Source organism: Passer domesticus, chromosome 2 (assembly GCF_036417665.1).
Source record: "Passer domesticus isolate bPasDom1 chromosome 2, bPasDom1.hap1, whole genome shotgun sequence".
Classification (NCBI taxonomy): Eukaryota; Metazoa; Chordata; class Aves; order Passeriformes; family Passeridae; genus Passer; species Passer domesticus.
This window is the reverse complement of record NC_087475.1, coordinates 53,227,812-53,249,443: the sequence shown is the minus strand read 5'-3', so window position 1 is coordinate 53,249,443 and position 21,632 is coordinate 53,227,812. Positions and strand designations below refer to the sequence as shown.

Here is a 21,632-nt window from a genome sequence, read left to right as displayed (position 1 = left end):
TATCTTTATTTACTCTTCTTGTGGTGTATTTCTTAAAGAAAAGAATTAGAAGGTCAGGTAGAAGCCCCATGGCTGCTTAGGGAATCTCAATGAACTTCTATATCTGTTTGGGCATGCTTTGGGAAAAGGTGTTTCCTGGGGTAGGGAAAGGAGAAATGGCGACAGTTTAGAATAGAAAAACAAGTTTGCCACTTATGCACAGACTAAGACATTGTTTAGGAGGAAGAGAGCAGAGAGCAGTGCTCTGGACTAGAACACACAACAAACAGAAGGTGGTTTCAAAGGAACTGTGTAGAGTCAGTTTTCAGACTAACTTTAACCCTAGAGCTTGAAAGGTTGTATGAATACAGTGATTTGCCTTTCTTTGTAATATATTGAAATGCGAATCAGACTTTCTGCTCTGAGTTTGTTTGGTTTCTTTTCATTTATGTTGGTTTGGTTTTGGTTGGTTTTTTTTGGTTTTTTTTTTGGTGGGGGCGAGGGGTGTTGTTTGATTTTTGTTTTGTTGTTTTGTTTTTTTTGTTGGTTTTTTTTTTGTTTGGATTTGTTTTTTATTTTGTGGGACTTTTTTTCTATTTTTGTTTGTTTGTTTCCTTGATTTTTTTTGTGGGTTTTGTTGGGTTTTTTTGTTTGTTTGGTTGGTTTGTTGGTTTTATGTTTTTTTATTGATTGGGTTGGATTTTGGGCAGGGAGTGAATTGAAGTGGCTTTTTTAAATTTTGTTGTCTTGTTTTTTGGGATTTGCTAATTTTGTTTTAAAGCCTTTCTGGTAATTTTGTTACTCTGGTAATATTCTCTAAGAAAAGATCTAGTCAGTTCTGTTTCAAATGTTTGTGTAAATAAGGATCCCATTGAAATCACTTAAGACAGACAACTGAAGGCAGTGTTACTATTCTGGAAGATGAGTCTGGCCATGTGCAAACGTTCAGAAGAAAATTGATAATTATGACCAGAAAAACTCCGTTTATATACAGTTTGGCCAACCATCTAAATGGAGTCTATAGTAGATTTCAGACTTATACAGCAGGAAAAAAAAAAATCCAACCTAAATTTCAGTTACCTGAGATTAATAGGCAGAAGAAGAGGTCACTCAGGATAAAAAGTAAAAATCTCTGACCTGCTGTAAGGGCAGATGAGATGACCAAATTCTGCTAGCAGTGGAAAGGTCTGGATAACCTTTCATAAATTTGCAGTATATTTTGCTTAGAATAAAGATAAAGGTTTCCTCAGAGCACTTCATGCATCATTTTTCTGCAAAGGAAAGAAGGCACCCAGAATAAAAGTTCATGAGGCAGTATTGTCAGACATAGTAGTAAAATCCTCCACAGGAATATTAATCCATCCCAGAAGTCATATGTTCTTGTCAAAGTACAATTATAATGTTTAATCCTTCTTTTGTCTCCTGAGTGAATGTCACTCCTGTGGAAATATATGTCCAGCAATGTCAAAGTCATCACAGCAGTCTATGTAGGGAACATTTATCTTTTTGGATGTTCAGTGAACTGCAGCAGTATTAAATCCACATTTATATGAAGGGCTATGCCCAGGACAATCAGGAACTCACGGGGACTGTGTTCAATTTTTACTCCTTATTAACGGAGAATGTGCTCCCCTACAGAGATGAAGGACAAAGGTAATAAAATGTAAATATAAGAAAATTTATGTGGCAGCAAATGAAGGGAGATGAGGACAGAGCTGCAAGCAGTCCTTCTACTGAGGTTGCACTTGTTTCACTATTTTTTATTTTAAAAATACATATTTGTGAGCTATCCTCCTATGGAATTCCTTCTGAGCACTTACTGAGAATAATACGTACAGAAGTGACAGAAAAATTCACAAAATTAACACAATCATAACTGAAAAAGGTATTAATGTTGAGAAGTATATTATTCTGACAGTTTTCTTATTTCAGTACAACTTTTGAAAGACTTGTACACACTTCAGTGTAAGTACCACAATTTACTTTTCTCTGAGTCACAGAGAATTATAGAATTCCTATCTGACATTAGCAATTTTTTCTTTTTCTTTGGGTGCTTTTCCTGAGTTCATTAATCTTCAGAGAATGTGTGATATAGATGAAACCTCTTACCTCAGGATGGCAGACAGGAAAAAAACAACAATCTCCCCCCCCCAACAAATTATTTAAAAAATTATTTTATTAATTAGGAGTTCAAAAATTCTGAAATTTGCATTGTTGTTGTCAAGTTAATCAAACTATTGTATGTTATGTGTATGTGAACCCAAAAGATTGAATATGTGTCATTAGGAAAATATGGCCAGGTATTAAGTACCTGATGAACAAGGTATTACAGTTACCTGATATATTTGGATTAATGGAATTCCAAGATATTTCAAACAATATAGCACTGTAAATACATAGTCTTTTTCACAGTATATACTAATCCATCAGTTTATTTACCAAACCAAAGACCAAGAAGAAAAAGTCAATCTTTAGATGAAACCTTAGATCATAGAATGAAATTAAATTATTTTTCCAGAAAAGTGAGATGTAGTGCTTATGGATGATCATAGAATATCTTCCAGCAAATTATGTTCATTTGTTTCTGAGATTAAAGACAACAAAAATGAAAATTTTCTTTAAAAAAATTCCTAGGACACAAACATTGACTACAACTTGATGAAATTTGTGTAAGAAATTTTTGTAACAAAAGACACAGTCCATCCTTTTAAAAATACTTATGACTTTCTGTTGCTAGATCTCGTAAAGTTAGGTGTCATGGAAAATTAATCCGCAGTTTTATTTTCAGACTTATCACATGGTGTATGTTAGTGCATGGTCACTCCCAAAAGTGAGGTAACTAGTCATGTGAGACTACCCTGAAAGTACAAATACATCTGTTCAAATTTCATCCAGCAACTTGGAACAAGTATCATCCATATTTGTATTTATATACGTGGATAAAGAGTATTTCTATACAAAACAAATGAACAAATATAAAAATTGCATATAGATATTTTCTAAATCTATAAAATAAAAGTGAGTCTCATCTCACCAAGATATAGCTATGGAAAAACATTTATCAAATCTGAAATACTTTAAATTGGTTGAAAGTATATATTTTTTAATTTTTTTTTTCTTACCAACCCTTACATTCCTCTTAGAAAATAATTTCTGTGATCTGTGTTTGAATTCTGAAAACAAATTACTTCTTTACTTATTTTAACATTTTGCTTTGACAATGTTAGCAAACTAAAAACAATCCCAAATAATATTTGTTCATATTTGTTCTGACTTTTCAGGCTTTTCAGAGAGTGGTCATCTGACCAATATTTCAAGCTCTTACTGAAGAAGTATCCAGGAGAGGCTCCTGTATTATGTTGTAAAAAACTTTCAGGGTTCTAGTCTTATGTGCCTCCATGATATGACAGCAAAGGGGAGAATGCCTGAGACTATTGCAGTACCATTATAGAAGTTTTGTCTCTGCTTTTCAAACAGTTTCACATAAAAAACATTCCCATTTCACTATTAAGGATGAGTAGCCTTGCTTTAAATACCCCCCTCTGGTTGCCATCTTAATTCTCCAAGTGAAAACTCAAGCTGGGGTAACCACAGTCTAAACAAAAATTTGAAAGAGGGACAAAACTATGAAACTGAAAACTTTGTTTCCAATCAGTGTCTTCTTCCTTGAGTAAAACAGGGTTTCATGATTCTTCAGAACCTATGTGGATCTCATGCATCTGCATCTTTTAAGATTACACTTGAAAATCCTAGACATAATAATTTCCTTCCTCTTTCTTCCCAATGGGATTCAGCTTTGTTCCTTGCATGAATGTCTCTATGAATTCAGGTTTTCCATGTAGCAAAGTCTGTCCTTTAATGTCTGTCTTGCAACAAGAAAAAGGAACTTTTCTCTCCTTTGTGTAACAAAGGGATACAAGCCAATGTTCCTGTTTTGGAAATGTAATTATACTATATTCTAGTTTTATTTTTAAGCTATATGTCTATTATTTTAAATACTCCATTCTCATATAATACACTTGGTTGCTATGGAAAATTTTTCATCAGGAACATTTCTTGTCCATGTGGAGAAGATGAGCCATTCATTACTTGGAAGAGGAAGAAATATCAAGGAATACTGGGTATAAATCATGGAGGAATGAGTTTAAAAATCACAGAAATTTCCAGTAGTCATTATCTTACTGTATGAACATTTCTAGAGACTAATTTTATGACTGTCAGTTTTCATTAATGTAAATGACTGAAATCAGAAGCTGCTCTGAGTCAAGAGATCTGCTGTCAAATTTAACAAATCTCATTATTAAAGATTGCCACCATGTTGTTTTTAGGAAAAAGTTGACATTTATGCAGTATCCCTCTTAATAAAGTTTAGTTGTATGCATCACACATCTGTTTCTGAGCTATTTAATTAGACTTTCCTTATGAACAGTAAAGAGAAAGAGAAATTTCTAGTATCATTTCTCTTTCCCTAACTATCTAAATTAGTTCACCTTATGCAAAAAATCAGTCAGCCTTGAGGTATGGCTAGATTCTATGAAATATTCTTATAACTTCTTCCTTTTCAGCCTAAGAAAGTCGTTTGCTTTGAAGAATAGTTTCCCTCCATGCCTTAACATTAATAAGCTAAAATATAGCTGAAGAGACTTTATAGAATGGAATAGGAAGAGAAGGGAGGATTATTGTGGAACATGGAGTTTCAGAGGAGAATATAAATAACAAGGAATTTGAATACAGTAACTTTTCCTTCCGTGTTAAGGAGGGACTGAAGAAATTGAAGACTGATAAAACTAGGAGGGGAAAGGAGAAATCATGAGGACAAGACTGAGAACTGTGAAAAGGGGTGATCTGCTGAGGGGTGTTTAAGGAGTAGAGAGAAAAACAATCATTTAATAAAATAATTTAATTTAATTTTTTAGTACAGTAATTTTTCTTTTTCAATAACAGTCTCATCATAGAATTACATAAGTGGCAAGCACATATACTAATGAAAATTTAATTTACATTTCAAGTATTTTATTATATTTATTCCTTAAACTTTTTTTTTTGGTCTATAAAATACCAGTGTCCCATGGCTGACATATCTAAAAGGTCTTTAAAAAAAAGGAATTTATTTCATATTTCAAATAACAACATTTCCTGATAATTCAATGTCACTTCTACACTTCTATAATGATTTCTTTTCTCTCTGCACTTACCACAAACTTGCAAGGAAGACTCAGATAGTCTTAAGGAAACAGGGAGCGGAAAGAATTCTGGTTTTCCTAGATCTACTATGCTTTCCACAACAAGATGTAGTAACTCTTCTCATGCTAAGACTTCTCTTTAAATCTACCAGACACACTCTCTGAAAAAAGAAAAGTGAGACATTTGAATTTTTCTCTGTTTATATTTGTCTCAGATATATCCCTGTCTGATATCTTATTGTTCATTTTAAGCATCTGGTCTTGAAGTTGTAAAAATACAAGCTCATCTTTATGGCCTTATGAGTTTTTATGTAAGCATACTTATTGAAAAGATTATGATCAAACTTACCACATCCAGCTCATTTTTATGCACAGAATAAGTAGTGAGCTTGTCTTTCTCAGTTTACATTTTTCTTTTCTTAGTTCAAGGCAACTGACTAAAATGAGATGAAAATTTCATATATTGTGTATTTCATGCATTAGAAGCCTGTTCAATATTCATTATTAACTTTGATAGCAAAGGTTGTCATACCACAATATTTGTCTTGTATTAGGGTTCAAAAGCCTTCAGCCATGTATCTTACATTGTTGGCATATTTTTAATAATTTCTGCTTAAATTAAATAAAATTCTTTCTGCTTTTTGATATAAGGGTTTATGAAACCATTGTGACCATTACAATGTTCCATCATTTGAAAGCAACATACCTGCTACTGAAAATTTTCCTATGAAATGGTAATTCTTATTGCAAGGATTAATGTCATTAGACTGACACATAAGTTTCACATTATACATTTTACATTTCTGAAAGTAAAGCTTAAAAGTGAAAGATTAAATACTTGATGCTATACAATATTTTCAAATGTTTATTATACCAACTTGAAGAAAGCAGTATCTTCCTAGTGCTACTGGAGAATTTCACACAATAAAAAGAGTAACATAGACATAAAGACTCTACTATATAGCTTCACAATTTACATCCTACTGAGTAAATCTCAGGAAATGAATATACAAATTACCTTTTTTTCCACTTTTTGTTGACATTTCTTAGATGTCTCAAAGGTCATATAAAGGACCATGTATTAGTCCTGGCATTCATCAGCCTTTTGTGACAGAAGGAGAAAATAATATTTTCATAAAAGACTTTGCAATGGCCTAGTAATGTATTAGTGAGAAGCTGTTATGTAATATGACCATTTTATCCAAAGTGAAATGAAACACATTATTAAAGAAACTGCACTGGCTCATCAATGGAAATATTTGCCACCTATCAAAACCAACTCCGAAAATTTAAATTGTTGGGAAAAAAAAGGAGATATGTGTGTAAAGTAAAAGAAATCTTCAACTGATAAAAGATATGATGAAACAAAGAAAACAAAAGAGACAAATATAAATCCTTAATGAAAATGGCCAGAAGAAAATTTGAGAAAATATTTCCTCAATCTTATTAACAGAAAAAAGTTCACATCCAGAAGAATGACAAAAGATTTTACCATAGGCACAGATGATAATGATATAAAAGAAAAAGCAAGAATTATTAAAAAAATCCACATTTGTAGAAAAAGGAGCTATTTTAGTAGCTTACATTTCTTATGGAGGAGTTCTGGAAATTTGTCCCTTTGAATTTTTCCTTTACTGAGATAGAACTTTCGTTAAACTCAGGTGTCACCAGAATAGACTAAGTGCTAATCAATAAAATAAAATACTCAGATTTCCAGTAGCAAATGGTATTCACCCCTGAGTGTTAAAGGAAGCCAGATACAAAGTTGTTAAATAATAAGACTGGCTTTAATTTACCTTTGGGAAAGACATATGAAAAGTAACACAAGAGTTAAGATTTGGGGGGATATGAATATCTGCGTACAATTATGTCTGAGTTTTACATAACTGTGACTGTTGGAAATTGTGGGAAAGAATAAAATTATTAGCTTAAAGACATCAGGAAAAGTCAATATCTATTATTTTAAAGGAAGTCACACTGGAAAAATAAATTAGAAATCCTTGAAAGACTTTTTAGAATAAAGTGCACCTTGATTTCCAGAACTTTTTAAGATGATGTTGTAAATCTTATTAAAGAAACTAAGCCATCATAGGATGAAACCAAGATTACTACAGGGATAAAGAAGAAAATGGGTGAAAGATTGTTACATTTGTAACAGATAAAAAATATGCTTGACTGTAAAACCAAATCCTGAATTGAGTGTTCTAATAACTTAGTAAAAAGATAAAATTAATGGCCAATACATATAATACTGTGTGGAATGGTCTTAATTAAAACTAATTATAAACATTTATAAGTTATCTATTCTTAGAAAAAGGATCCTGCAGATAAACCTACCTTCTTACAGGAAGGTTTTCTTATTCTTTTTGAAACATTCAAAACAACTGGAAGTCTGTCATGACGTGTTCCCAACTTCCACCAGGTAACCTGTGTTTTTCTTTCTGATACAAGAGAAAGCTCTTCATTTGATTCTTCCTTATACACTAGAGGCACATAAAGGAATTTTTTTATTACTTTATTTTACCAATAATATCAGCCTCAGAAGCCCCTTGATGTTTAGAATAAACTCTTTGTTCAACACAAGCCCTAGTTGCTTAATGAAGTTCTAGATATCTTTCTACTGTCATAGTAGGGCAATTCTGACATATTTTAGTGATCACTATTGTGTTTATGTTATACAATCATGAGATTCGTCAAACTCTTCAAAGGCAGTTTCAGGCAGGCTGAGCTTTGTATTTGTTTTTGTAATTTATCCCCTAAATGTATCTTGGTGTAATGGTATGAGGCATCAGATGAAAGCATCTGTCAGACTCTGAAGAACTCTGCCTGTGGTCAGACAGCCTCTCTTTTATGTTTGCCTGTTTGATGAATATCTTTGACTTGCAATATAATACCATAAAAAAAAAAAAAGAAAGAAACAAAACCCATCAATTTTTGTGTTATTTAATGTTCTGAACTAAACTAATTTTCTATATTTTAAAACCAACAAAAGTAAAATCTGCTTGAGTGAGGTAGGTAATTAGAGGTAGGTAACACAGGTAGTTAGGTTATATAAAACACAACAAAAATGAAAAATAACCCCTACAGCTGCTTAATTCTTTGACCCACTATGGGTCACAGGCTGCCATTATAGACAAGTGCCACCACAGATTCTGATAAAAATAAATTAATAATTTCTATGTTTTATTTTTTTTTAACCTGCTAACCAGGTTTTATAGTTCAAACAAATTTTCTTAGTTTTAGAGATTTACCAATTTCCTGATCCTAGTATTGTTGGTTAGGTGGTGCAAAAAAAGCATACTCACTACAATACATTCTTGTCTTCTAGCTTGAATAAAGTCCAAAGGAAATTTATTTCCATTGCTTCAAAGATGCCATCTTTGCCTTCAGAAATTTATCCAGAGTTTTATTTCTTTGGACCTTTAAAATTCCGGAAATTCCTTTGGATTCATAGTAGGACTTCTTGTTGTTAGGCTGCCTTTTTTTTGCTGTGCTTGTCCACTTAAGAAATTGTCTAGCTACCAAATACTATATGGACTCTAAACTTCCTATCCATAGTAAAACTGTAGGGGGAGAAGGGAGGGGCTATGTCATCTTTTAAGAATAGATTTATAAAATATGTATTGGTTATAAGTGAACTTCCTCTGATGAAGTGCAGGTCTGTGGGACTGTATTAAAATTATTTAGAACTTCCATTAGTAAATCTCCTGGAAGTTAAATATCTCAGTTTATCTTCATCAATTTTCCCTAAGCAATTTTAAGAGGTAAAGCAGGACTATAACTACAGAGAGTGGAAACACAACCTCACGTAGCTAAAACTGCCCAGGATCAGAAATCTGAACTAATCTAAGCAGGGTACATAGCCAATCAGCATATAAGTGATTAGACCTACCTAAATTAGATGAGAAGAAATTCTGAAAATGGGAAGATCCAGGACTACATTTCATTGATGAGTATTTTGCCTAATATCTTTTTAATGTTAAAGGATCATAAACTACAAAATGTAATATATGAAATATTTTATGCAGAGCTAAACCCCAGAAATTTTGTATGATGAATGCCCAGATTAATAGATTAGAAAGTCATATTCAGTCTCACACTGGTGCTCATGTTCTCTCTGGCTCAATGAACCTCTCATTCTTTGCTGCCTAATGACGCATTTGCAGCAATGTGGAGGTTGTGTTCTGTGAAATCCCCTCATCATAGCTGGGGTACCAGCTGCAAGGCTGATGAGTATAGCAAGTGTAAAAGTTAAACATGAGACTACAGAGAGAGTGTAGCATCATAAATTCACAAAGTAACACTTTTTACAGTCCTTGGGCCAAAGGAAATTGCGGATCAAGATACCATCGTGATTTATTTCTGCACTTTTTTCTCAGTAGAAATAATATATTGTTATAAAAAGAGGACAAGATAACTATGTGAATGTTATTAGAAAAGCTGCTATAATATTGAGAATCTTCATTTGTATTTACAATTTTCAAGGAATGGCACCAGCTTTGGGTACCTCCTATTGCCAAACTTCCAAAACTTACTTTTTGAAGTTGCAGAGTCCTCACAGGACAATTTGGGACCTGGCCAAAATGTGATAAAATTATCTGATATAAGGAGTAATGTAGGGTTTATGTCCTTTGAAGTTTATTAATCAATTTTTCAGTTACTTCTAAGTATTTTTGTTAAAAGGTAATTCCATAAGTTTAGTCTTCTCCTGCTTAAGCATCTTTTTCTATTTTCTCTCTACATTTTTTGTTAACTCCTCTAAATGTATTATTTCCTGCCCATTCTGACCCTGTAAATAATTATTTTCTCTTAGTTGGCTACCAATTTTTCCTGACTTCTCTTTGCAGCTAGTGGTTTTAGCTCTTAATTTCACTGTGCTTAACAAGAATCCCTTGTAGAATCTGAATCCCCCTGTTCAACTCCTCACAGTTTTATTGAACACAATTATCAGAGGAAAATGAACAGTAATAGCTGTTTTTTTTTACATATATTAAGTCCTTCTGGCAAGCAAATTATGCAATGTGTTGTGCAGCATGAGTGTACAAAGTTATAGTATGAAGGAAGGTATGAAGAAAAACAAAACATTTATGACTGTATGATTAGCAATTATTTTATTTTTTTTTGTAGGTCAATATATTATTGCTAATAATTCATCCTCAAAAAATAATTTCCCAATGCTTGTAATAGGACAAAAGGAAAAAATTTTAAAGGATGGGTGGCTGTGACATAACAATTTTCAAGAAAATGCAAGCAGGACTTCTATGTTATATATATGTACACACATAGAAAAATAGAGGAATTTGAAGGAAAAGTACTGAGAGGGAGAACAAATCTATGAGGTCCAGCTAAAAGTGACATAGGAGATATTGCAACCCATGATAAGAAAAATCAGTAAGAAAAATTAAGTTCCCAGAGATTAGGTAGAATGCTACAATAAGAAGAAAATTGGGAAAAGAAGGGAAACACAAAAGAGCAGCATTTATTGAATGGAAGAAAATTATATGAATGGGACAGAAAGCTGGAATTGATAGTAGGATGAAACATGGGTAAAAACAAGGAGAAAAGTATGCATAAAAGAGTAAGTAGTAAGAAAACATAGATGTAATTTCTTCAGAGGTCTGACATTTTCATATGATGATTCAAAACTGAATCTTGCACCATAAAGTATTAAATAATTCAATATCTCTGTTTAATAAATAAAACCTCTGCTCCTATTAGAGAATTTTTTTCATTCTAAGAACATTTTTATATTATCTTGTTTATGATCTAAAATACAGTGATCAGGGCTCAAGACCCCTGTATTTCTTTTGGAAAGTTATGTCAACAGATCAGACAGTTTTGGCCATGTACTCTATTGCCAGATCAAAAGTTTCATGAATTAATATGACATAGAATATATGATGGGTTTTGACAACCTCCTTTTCATTAATTTGAATCATAAATAATTACCCATTGTTTGATTGTATATTACTCAGGAGAAATCTTAAGACCATGGGAAAAGTAAATTATGTGTCAAAGGTTCATTGTATCCAAAGTTAAACTCAGCTGATCACAAAAAAGAATTTCTTGCTTAAATATTTTCTAGCATCTCATATAAAAAAGAATTTTGACACTTCAACCCTCATCCAAAATAGGTTAAGATAAATGTTAAAGAGAAGTACATTCTCAGCAAAGTTTCTGCATTTAAACTGTCCACCACAGAAAGCCTGATATCAGTTATTCAAAATTCGTGCTTATTGGTGCACTCATGTCTAAAGTATTTGTCTCTCCAAGGAGTTTGAAATTACTTAATGAAAATTGTAGTACATGCATTCTTTACGCTCCAGGAATCTCTATTCAAATTTGACTTTGGCAGAATTTTCAACCTGTCATGCATCCCTCTCATATCTTCAACATATTTTAGTGTATCTTCTCATAAATCCTGTGCATTTTAAGTATATAATATGATCCATTTTTCACAGAATGGGGAATGGATTTAAAAAAGAGAAAATACATGATTCTCCCAAATGACATATGAAAACTGGGAAAACAAATTGATTGAATCTCAGTCAATCTGAAATGTCTACCCAGACAGTAAAGTGCAGCTGGATCTCACTCTAAGATGAATTCAGAACAAATCTGGAATCTGGAGGCAGATCAAAGAAATATTAATTACTCCAAAGTCTTATAACATAGATTTATTTTATATCCCAGGTTAACATTTTGGACACTAAAATATATGTGATTCAAGAAAACTCTTCAAACACATGTGACTCGAGAAATCTGTTTGGCCTGAACAGGTACATTTTTTTTCAGTGAAAATTTATTTTCTCATTGATCATATTAAACAGCATATAAGACTCACTTGTAGTTCATGCTCTTACTCTACTTAAATCACATAGCTCTGCACATAGACTTCTTTTTCTTTTTGAGGGGAATAAGTTCATTTGTTGTTTCCAACAAAAAGTGATCAAAAAAACTTGAAAGTCTGAATTTTTAATGACGTTGTCATCCCATTATATTCTTAATAGTGTGACTTAAGAAAAGGATAAACAACAAATAATAATATTTAGCAGAGTCTTAAAATTCTTGCCCTTTGGATCTACATGAGTGAAACTGTGTATGGGCAAGTTTAAAATATTCAAGCTGAACCCCTAATTGTGTTACCATATTCATTTAAAAGAATCACCTCTGCAACACATAAAAACAGGCATGTTTATTTTTGCACAGTGACATTTTCAATATTCAAATTTCTTAGAAACAATTTGTGCCAAACAAAGGTTAAGAGTTTAACATTGTGCTCTATTGTCTTCACTTGCATTCTATACATATATGTCCAAGACATAACGGAACCATGGTAAAAGCATAACATTCAGTAAACTGCTCTGCAAATATTGCAAAACTTAGGACAGCTTAATTGAATGTATTTACAACCATATTTATACATTTTTTATGTATTTATTGTCTTACATTCCAAAACACTGTACGCTTATTTTGCTCTGTACTCCTTTTCTATACTAAGTAAACTCATATGTCAACATCCCAACATATTTCTTCAATACTGATTTTGTTTTTGACTAAAGCTTCAAAACTTCTGACTGGATCCATTTGATGCAAAAACTCCTATAATACATCTGCAAACAGTTGCACGCTCATATGACAGCACTGGAGAGTTTATACTTGTGACATGCTGTTAACCACATCATTCCTACTTTAACAATGTTCCTCTTGCGTTAAGGACTCAGACCTCATTTTCCAGTCTCTTCCTCAAAGCAAGCAGCCATAATCTCATACATAATCTTTTTTGTTATGCAAGGTGAAGGCAGAAGCATTTTAGTTAAAGAATGAGCCACCATTAGCATAAGTCTGCTGACACTTTGTGTTTACTAGACCATTCTAGAAAAAATTAGTTTTTATTTCCCCAATTAGTGATGACCTGCAATCTGTGCATAACAGTTATTTCTATGTCAGTTTGGTTGCAGCTCTTCCTCTAATTCTAATTTTACAAATAACCATAATGTATGACAATATAAATTATTGAATGTACACTGAAATTAAAAAGGACTTAGAACTTATCCAGGGTTCTTTTTTTTTTTTTTGGGTTGTTTTTGGTTTTTTGGTTTTGGTTTTTTTTTGGTTGCTTTATAGGAGGGAAGAGGAGAATGATAGCAGTCAAGCAAATAAAGGTTATTCTTTAATTTCTTTAAACCAAAATCTTGATTTGATTTTCTTTATAAATTTTTTAAGAACTCTGAGTTAGTTTCCTAAAGTCAACTAAACATAACCAAAAATATGTTAAGTATGTGACATAGAAAATACATTTATAAAAGCTTGTGCAGTTTCTAATCTCATTCCAGCAGAATCTTGACATATACTTTTCTGCAAGGTTCTGGACACATATATTTCATAAAAATGTGTTATGTAAAATATAGCCACAATTTTGAAAAATGGAATAAAAAAATAAGCATCTGATTTTAAAGAGCAAAGAATATGGTCTGTGATTTTAGAAGGCGCTAAACATTCACAGTTTATAATGAAAGGAACAATTCATCTGGTGATTTTGCACTTTGTGCATAACTCTGAACTTTCATAAACACAAGAAATTCACCTACATTATCTGTACAATGAATGTTATTTCAGAACTTGAATTTGATCACATAAAATAAATCTCTTTAATTGTCTATATATATAGAGCTGTCAAAGAATATGTAGTCTGGTGTAAACTACTTGTGAGATAAATGTTAATGTGGATAAGTCTATAAGCAAGTCAACTGGGTTTACCGTTTCAGATAGATAATATGATTGGCATTTTCCTACACTTCATTGTTGGTATTTCTACTAATTTAGGTGCCTAAATCTGGTTATTCTCATTGACACCTTTATAAATCAAAGAGGAAAACAATGCATTTCAAGCAGGTGATTTTTCATATGCTTACATTTGGCTGAGATGACCCACCTTGAGGGAGGTGCCTGCTTTTCTCCAGTTTTTCTCTTCCCAACCAAGGGCCTGGAATAATGATGCCCATTGATTGCAGCAATCCTGTTTGTAAATAATCTTATTTCATGTACTGAAAGTTTGTGAAGTCTAATTATATAGATATATCTTGTAGGTTACTGTATTAAATTGCTCCCTTATCCCTCAAATATAAGATATCTAAAAATTTAGGTAACCAGGAGCTGCAGCTGTAATTTTCTGAACACTTTTTCTCCTTCTAGGATAATAAAAAGATATCTTTTGCTTCCTTTGCCTGTCATTTGAAAGCTCCAAATTATCCACTTTCTGAATATCATAAGAGTTTTTGATTTCAGAACAGGGAAACTGTTTTTTGTTCAATGCATATTTGAGTCTTGGACTTATATTCTAAATGAAATTCCTGTCATATTTATTGGAAATAAATGCTTGTTGGGCCAGTTCCTTCTAGGCATTTCTTAAAGGGTAGAGATGCATCTTATCCAGCTTAAATAATTCCGTCTGATATAGTAATTTAAACACTTTTGCAGTCAATGGAGAGAAACACATTTTTAAAGTGTGATTTATTTCACTTATTAACATGATGAATCATGTCCTGGAAATAGTGATTCTTCTAGTCTGGCTATAAGAAAATCCTTTGGATGTATAATTCTGATGTGGACATTTATGCAGTAGAACCCTCTTTATTACAACATGGATATTTATCCATTCAGCCTGCTATAGCAAGTCTTCTTTCTCTTTTACCTTTCAAGTGGAACAAATGACCATTTAAAATTTTGATATTCTGGAAAATATACAGATGTACAAACAAAAATAAAGCACCCAAAAACCTAAGCCAAATAGTCTGTTTTTACACTATGTCTATATGTGAGATTTTCCCCTATGTGACTGAAATGTGCCACCCAAACCTTTACAAAATTGCAGCCAGAAACATTTTACTGTTAAAAAGAAGAAAAAAAAAAAAGCCACCCAAAAAGTCTACATTAGGTAATAGCAACTAATGTTGGCGATTTTTTCAATAACTGCTGAGTAAGGGTGATTTACTCCTGACTTGCTTACAGAACATATTTTTTACTGAAGTGATGCAAAAAATAATCTTCCATATAAAGGGAATCTCTACAAGTTAGCATTTTCCATGCATGCCAACATTAATGAGTATTAATGGATATCACACCTATGTTCACTATTTCTATCATTCATTGGACAATTGAGGTTAATATTTTCAAACTTAAGCAGCCTGAAGTAAAATATTTTTTTAAATTCAGGTTGTCCCATCACACAGGTTGGTAGTTAGATAATAACTTCAAATAACTAGTGACACTGGGTGCATACACATACATAAATATATATATGAGGGATCATGGATTCTATCTGCCTCCAGAAAGGTATCTAATATCATCTGGGATACTTTACAGTCTATTAAAATTCCTGTTACCACTCCATAACTTCTGTGTCATATGTGCCAGCCCAGTGTGGACAACTTAGATAATTTTGGGCATCTCACATGGTATCAGACACTTATGTGGAGGTGACTAAATTGAATGCTCATCTATTTAATGGAAACTTCTCACCTTTGAAACATCATTTCTTCCTGGAGGTCATTAAAGGCAGCCCTCTTAATGACACTTTTGTTGGGGACATGAGAAAGAGTTCACTAAAGATGTCACCAGACTTAACACACAACCTAGGCCACCTAAGTGAAGAATATTGAACACGAACGTGGTTCAGAGACCTCATTCTGAGCAGTACTAGACTTCTGCAAGAGAGGATTTATTATCATCATTATTTTAATTTTTGTGCATTTTTTAATCATCATGGGAAATCTGGGAATATATGGGGTGATAGAAGTGTAAGTTGGTTATACCTCAGCTTTGACTACTTTTGCAATTCTTAGGTGATGAATTTGGCAGCTGCATAGATTCCCCAAGGTGAAGATGTGAACAGCCAGTGATTTGAAGCTGTATTGTTCCCTGTCACTACAATTCTTACCTGTGCTAGTAATTTTCCTTATGGTTTAATGTCTGACAGCTGCAGTCCTACATGTGGAAATCAAGCTTATGCTGATATAATGATTTTCAGTGGTTTCTTTGTCCCAAAGTGTACTCAGTCCCCATGAACTATGAAGCAGAACTATAATGAGGGAATTTGCAATGAATTTCAAGTTTATGCCAATTTGAGCAGCTTGACACTGGATTTAATATAATGCTGAAGAATAATTATTCTGCTGAAAGTTTTATGCATTCTCATTTAAGTTAGAACAGATATACTGAATGGATAATCTGTTTTTAAAGAAATATATCTGGAGTTACTTTAACATATTGAGATTCTGAGCTGGAAATAAGCCTGCATTATGTAGTTTATGCACATTTTCTTGGTATAGTAAATGCAAAAAATCCAATAAATTGGTATTTTAAGAATTTAACAGATGCAATCTATTACTGCTATTTGATAAAAGTTACAAGAGCTTTCTTGAAGCCTTTGTGGAAATGCTTTCTCTATTTATTCCTCATGAAATAACTAATGCAAATTCATAGATAACATAGGTCATAGGTCACATTTCTTTTCCCCAGCTCATTACAGGCAAAATAATAAGGAAAGTTTTCGAGAATGTAAATTCTCTTGTGGAAAAAGTGTATTTCATTCATAATCACAATACACAGCGTTTCTGGTGTTTGCTCATGGACTTCAAGGTCTGAGCCATTAAAACTTGCATATAACTTGCATAACTCAAATTTGTTTTGTGAGTTACTTTTATTGAAATAATAGAAAATGTTTAAGACATAAATATATTTAAGGGAATTTATATAGGCCTTCTAAACATATTGAAAGTATCTGAATAATATATACAGATAAGATTATAGATATAATAAATATCTATTTCTAGATATATTTTAAGACTTTTAAAATAATGGTCAATTGACGGCAGGTTTCTGCAGAAGAAAGTGCTATCCAAGGAAATGATTCTTTATCTATGCTAAAATGGTTCCCTTGCATCAATTAATGTTAGCTTAACAAAGTAAAATTATGAGGCAGGCAACTCTCTGAAAGCATCCTAATATTGTCTTAATAACTGGAATTTTCATACGAATAAAAAGTCTGTTCTATATGTAATAAGGATTTTTAAAAATTTACTACTGATTTCTAAATAATATCAGTATTTTGATTACAAGAACATATATTAAAATAATTATTGAACAATTGTAACTGAAGCCAATGAAACAATATTCTTAGTTTATTTGTGACTTTGACAACAATGCAAAACTTTTCTATAAAATTGAATCATATAATGTCAATACTAAAGAGCTCCACTAAAGAATAGCTATTAATTGACGTTTTTATCGGTAGATATACAAGGGTTCCAACATATTAGGAAATATCTATATTTCAAGGAATTTAGTAATTGATTTCAGTAAAATTAATGTTTGTTGCAGCTCTGATTTCACTGTGACTTTTATACTTTGACATTGAAGAGGTTATCTGAGAGAAAAGAAATCATGTTTGATGAACAAGGTCACCTGTCTTTTGAAAAGACAGTGGCTTTCTTTAATAAGTAAACTTAACATTGTTTAGCAAAATTTAGTGCATCAGAAGTGATTGTAACTCTTATACATAAAAAATGGGTCTTAATGAACCACAGAAATCAAGACTACAATTATATAATACCTGGATTTAAACACATTCCCTTTGAGAAAAAGGTAAAACTATTGTTATTTTTAGGGAAAGCAAACATAATGGTAAAGGAAAAAAAAAAAAAAATTTCATCAGTTCTCTTTAGAAGAAACTTGTAGCACTTGTATAAATATGAAAGCCGATTTTGGTTCTTATTGTGGCTAGATTTTACATAATCAAAATAAAACAAATACTGATTTTATTGTTTCAGAATAAGAGAATTGGAATAGACTAAAAAAATTCACATGAGAATCATTTTGGTAAAATAAAAGCAAATTGAAAAAGTAAAAAAGGCAATTGAGAATGAAAAATGAAATTAGGATAAATGGAAGAAAATAATGATCAAGGCACTTAAAACAAATTTGGCACTGAATGAAATTAATAGGAATAATCCAACTTTGAAGATCTGTGTATAGGTAAAGCAATAATATTTCTATTATATATATTAATATAATGAAATAAAAGGAAAGTTCTGGAAATAGCATTAAAATTCAATTTCTAAGTTCTTCTAAGCTACCTCTGTAGGAGTTCTGAATGCCAATATCTATATTTAATTACAGTTATAATTATAGAATCTTCTTAATTTGGTCTCCAAAACTTGTGTTTATGTGAAGCAAAATCTTTAGACAGATTGTTGTAGTTGGAGAAAAATTCATATGTTTGTGAAAGAGACTAATTGCAATTCAAAAGGCAACTGGCTGTGGAAAATTAATGTTGAATTGTTTTCAGCTGATTCCAAATTAGGACAGAGAAATATTTAAATCCATATACTTCGGCTTCAGAATTGCAATTCAACTGACATCAGTAAGCAAAGACCTCCATGCATACTGATGCAGTTAGAAGAAAAGCACATCTTCAAATGAAGTGATGGAAGCTCAACATATTTTTTCATCTTAAATGATTGCAGAGATTTCCACTACAAGAACTCATTTTAGTGCAACCAGTATTCCTTCTCAAAATTGCTAGTGATAGAGGATTGTGAAATTTCTGCTTTTGGGCCATGAAATGTTTCCTATAGGATCAGCCAGGCTTTAGAGAAGTATATTTGGTGCCCTGTTCCCAGTAGCTGTGCATCCCTGAATAGCAGAATTTCATATTCCAGTAGTGGCCTTAGGTTCTAACTGATTCAGCTGAGCAGACAGAAAGCATCAGCACCAAATCTACTGCCAGATCAAAAGCTCAGACTATGATTACTGGCAGAAATTATCAACCCTAAAGGGAAGCACAGATGACACTAGTATATTTACCATATGAAATGTATTAAATCAAATGGTCTAATTTTCCTTATTCCACTTGCATTTATTCTGATTTCCTGACTTGCAGTTATTCTCAGTCATAAGTGGAAAGTCATAATTTTGCAGCTCTAAGTAGGCAAAATTGTGTATCTACAAGCATCAGAAATAAATAAAATGTAGGATTTTTCTCCCTCTTGAAATGTTAAAAGAGTCTCTATAGACTGTTCTTGTCACGGTTCATCCATTAACATGATGCAGCGAAATAAGGGGATCAATTTTCCAGCTTGTCATGAGCTTCCAACATGCAGTAGATGCATCAAACAGTGAGGTTAGAGCCCACATGCTTAAATTGAATATAAGCTTAAGAAAGAATTAGGTTACTGTTTCTTTGACTCCCATACTTGCAACAAAGCCCCAGTGCAGCCCCAGGACTTTTTTATATTACCTGATTAAACACACAGGCTTCCCACTCAATAAAATAATTTATAAGATGCATTAACATAGGTGAGGAGGTACAATCTGAAGTTACAAAAAAAGCCTACTTTTAGTTTTGTGTTTCTTCCTGGTTTAGAGTCACAACTCAGTCACTATGAATATTCAGACCATTTGACCTCTTCCTTTCAGTAAAGTCAAACTGCTTATTTAAATGAGAAGACCATAACCCATTTGAAGACAAGACCTGAACAGCAAAAAAAAATTATATTACTATCCACTTTTCTCTTTTAAAAAACACAGCTTAAAATTGATTAAATAGACTTTCATATTTCCCTTGCAGCCATGAAAACTGTTCTCATTTTCCTTTCCACACTTTGTGTAGACTTCCCATGATTATCCAGTTCTTCAGGACACATTCATGAGAGCAATACCTGAACTCACTACTCTACATTCACATATTTACGCCTACAATACTCTGGGGGCTTTTTTCTTGTTCACTGACTGTGAACGGTTTTATGATTTTATAGGGCATAAATACTTAATCTTTGTCACTTCCATACTTCAAGTTTGTGATCAACAGTGTATTCACTGTGTAGATCCTTGTTCTTGTGAAGTTATCATTCTCTTGTCTCATAGAAAAATAATCATTTCACAGTCAGTAAAATCCTAAGCAGTGCTGACAAAGTCATGGTTGTTTGATGACTACAACACAGGCACCAGCCCTTCCAATATTTAAGGAAGCCATCTGCAGAAAAACAGACACAAATTAACTGAATAGGAAAAAACCATGCAAAAATTGCCAAGCAGGAACAAGCCATGCATAGATTGTACAAGTGTTGTGTCAAAATTATTTTTAAATGGTCAAAACTAATGGGAGTATAAATTGCTAAAATTAAATAAAACCCATATTATGCTACTATTGTAATTTAAAATTGCTTACACCTGACACCTTTCATTTGAAAGTTGAGAACAGAAAGCAGGAATTAATTTTAGAGCTGTCATCAATTTTGTGAACCATTGATATGCAAGGGGTTTCTATATTCTGTAGACTGTGGCTGATGCTTCCACTCTAGTCCTTGAGGCAAGGTGAAAGCTACCAATTCAGAAATGGTTCCAGTATTCCTAAACAGGTTTCAGTATCCTTTAGAATATGTTTGGCAATTTTAAACAGTATTCAAGACAACACAAGGATAAAACCTTTATGGGACTGAATATTGCTGAAACTATCACAGTAGAGTTAGCTTATATGTATGTAGCAACACACTGTAATTGGTACAACTGTATAAATCACAGCATTGCTTATATGTCTTCAAACTACCTGTGTTAATAATCATACTTATTAATGGTTTTTAATGTGAATTGTTGGTTTTGCAAAAAGTGAATATTCCCAAATTAATTTCATATATCCTACAGAACATCATAAAAATGCTCTTCTCAGTAATTCATAGTAGATTAAAAAACATGGGCTTCTGAACCAACTTTAAAGCATTTGTGTCTGCATTCAAGTTTGTCAACAGAAGGTCCCCCTTGCAATCATAAAAAGAAATAGGCATTCTGGAGTATAATACATCTCACCAATGTTAGATGCTTTTTTTAGGATAAGGTCATGATTCCAAGGTATGAACCTTTCTGCACTAGGTTTAAAGAAAGTTTGGCTAATGGCTAATTCATATATATATGTGTGTATGTGCACGTGTATATATTAAAAAAAACTTTATAATTACCTGTGTCCACTCATTAGTTTGAGGGTCGTATGCTTCCATAGTGTTCAGGTATGTCTGACCATCATAGCCACCTACTGCATATAATTTGTCACCAAGGAGACAAACACCAACAGCATCTCGAGGCATACTCAGTGGAGCCACCATTGTCCACGTATCAGTTTTTGGGTCATACCTGAGCAAAGAAAAATGAAACTGGGTATGTGGAGAGAAGACAAGCATCAATCCATGTTGATTTTCACTTGAATATAGTCCTTTTTTTCCTGGGGGAAAAACCAAACCTTTAGTATCCTATCCAAAAATTTTTTCCTAACATCAAAAAGATACAGATTTATTGCATTCCCAATTCAGCCCTGTAGATGTTGATTAGAAACTTTTGCTCAGCTAACATTCTAGAATAAACTAAGCTGTTTGTAGGATAGTGTGTCATAAAGAGATCTGAGAAAGATATATGAGCAAT

At 32.5% G+C, this 21,632-nt stretch overlaps 1 protein-coding gene across 2 annotated transcripts in view; it reads right to left on the bottom strand.

Annotated features, from left to right (window-relative positions):
* Positions 1 to 11,824: 11,824 nt before the first annotated feature.
* The window catches only part of KLHL1 (kelch like family member 1), a 190,475-nt gene continuing 180,667 nt past the window's right edge, over positions 11,825 to 21,632 (bottom strand). For both annotated transcript variants that reach the window (XM_064408608.1, XM_064408609.1), the window contains 2 exons: positions 21,176 to 21,347; positions 11,825 to 20,196 (listed from right to left, as the gene is read on the bottom strand). In XM_064408608.1, the coding sequence (XP_064264678.1) occupies positions 20,137 to 20,196; positions 21,176 to 21,347 (232 nt within the window). In that variant the 3' untranslated portion in view covers positions 11,825 to 20,136. The remainder of the gene's footprint in view (positions 20,197 to 21,175; positions 21,348 to 21,632) is intronic.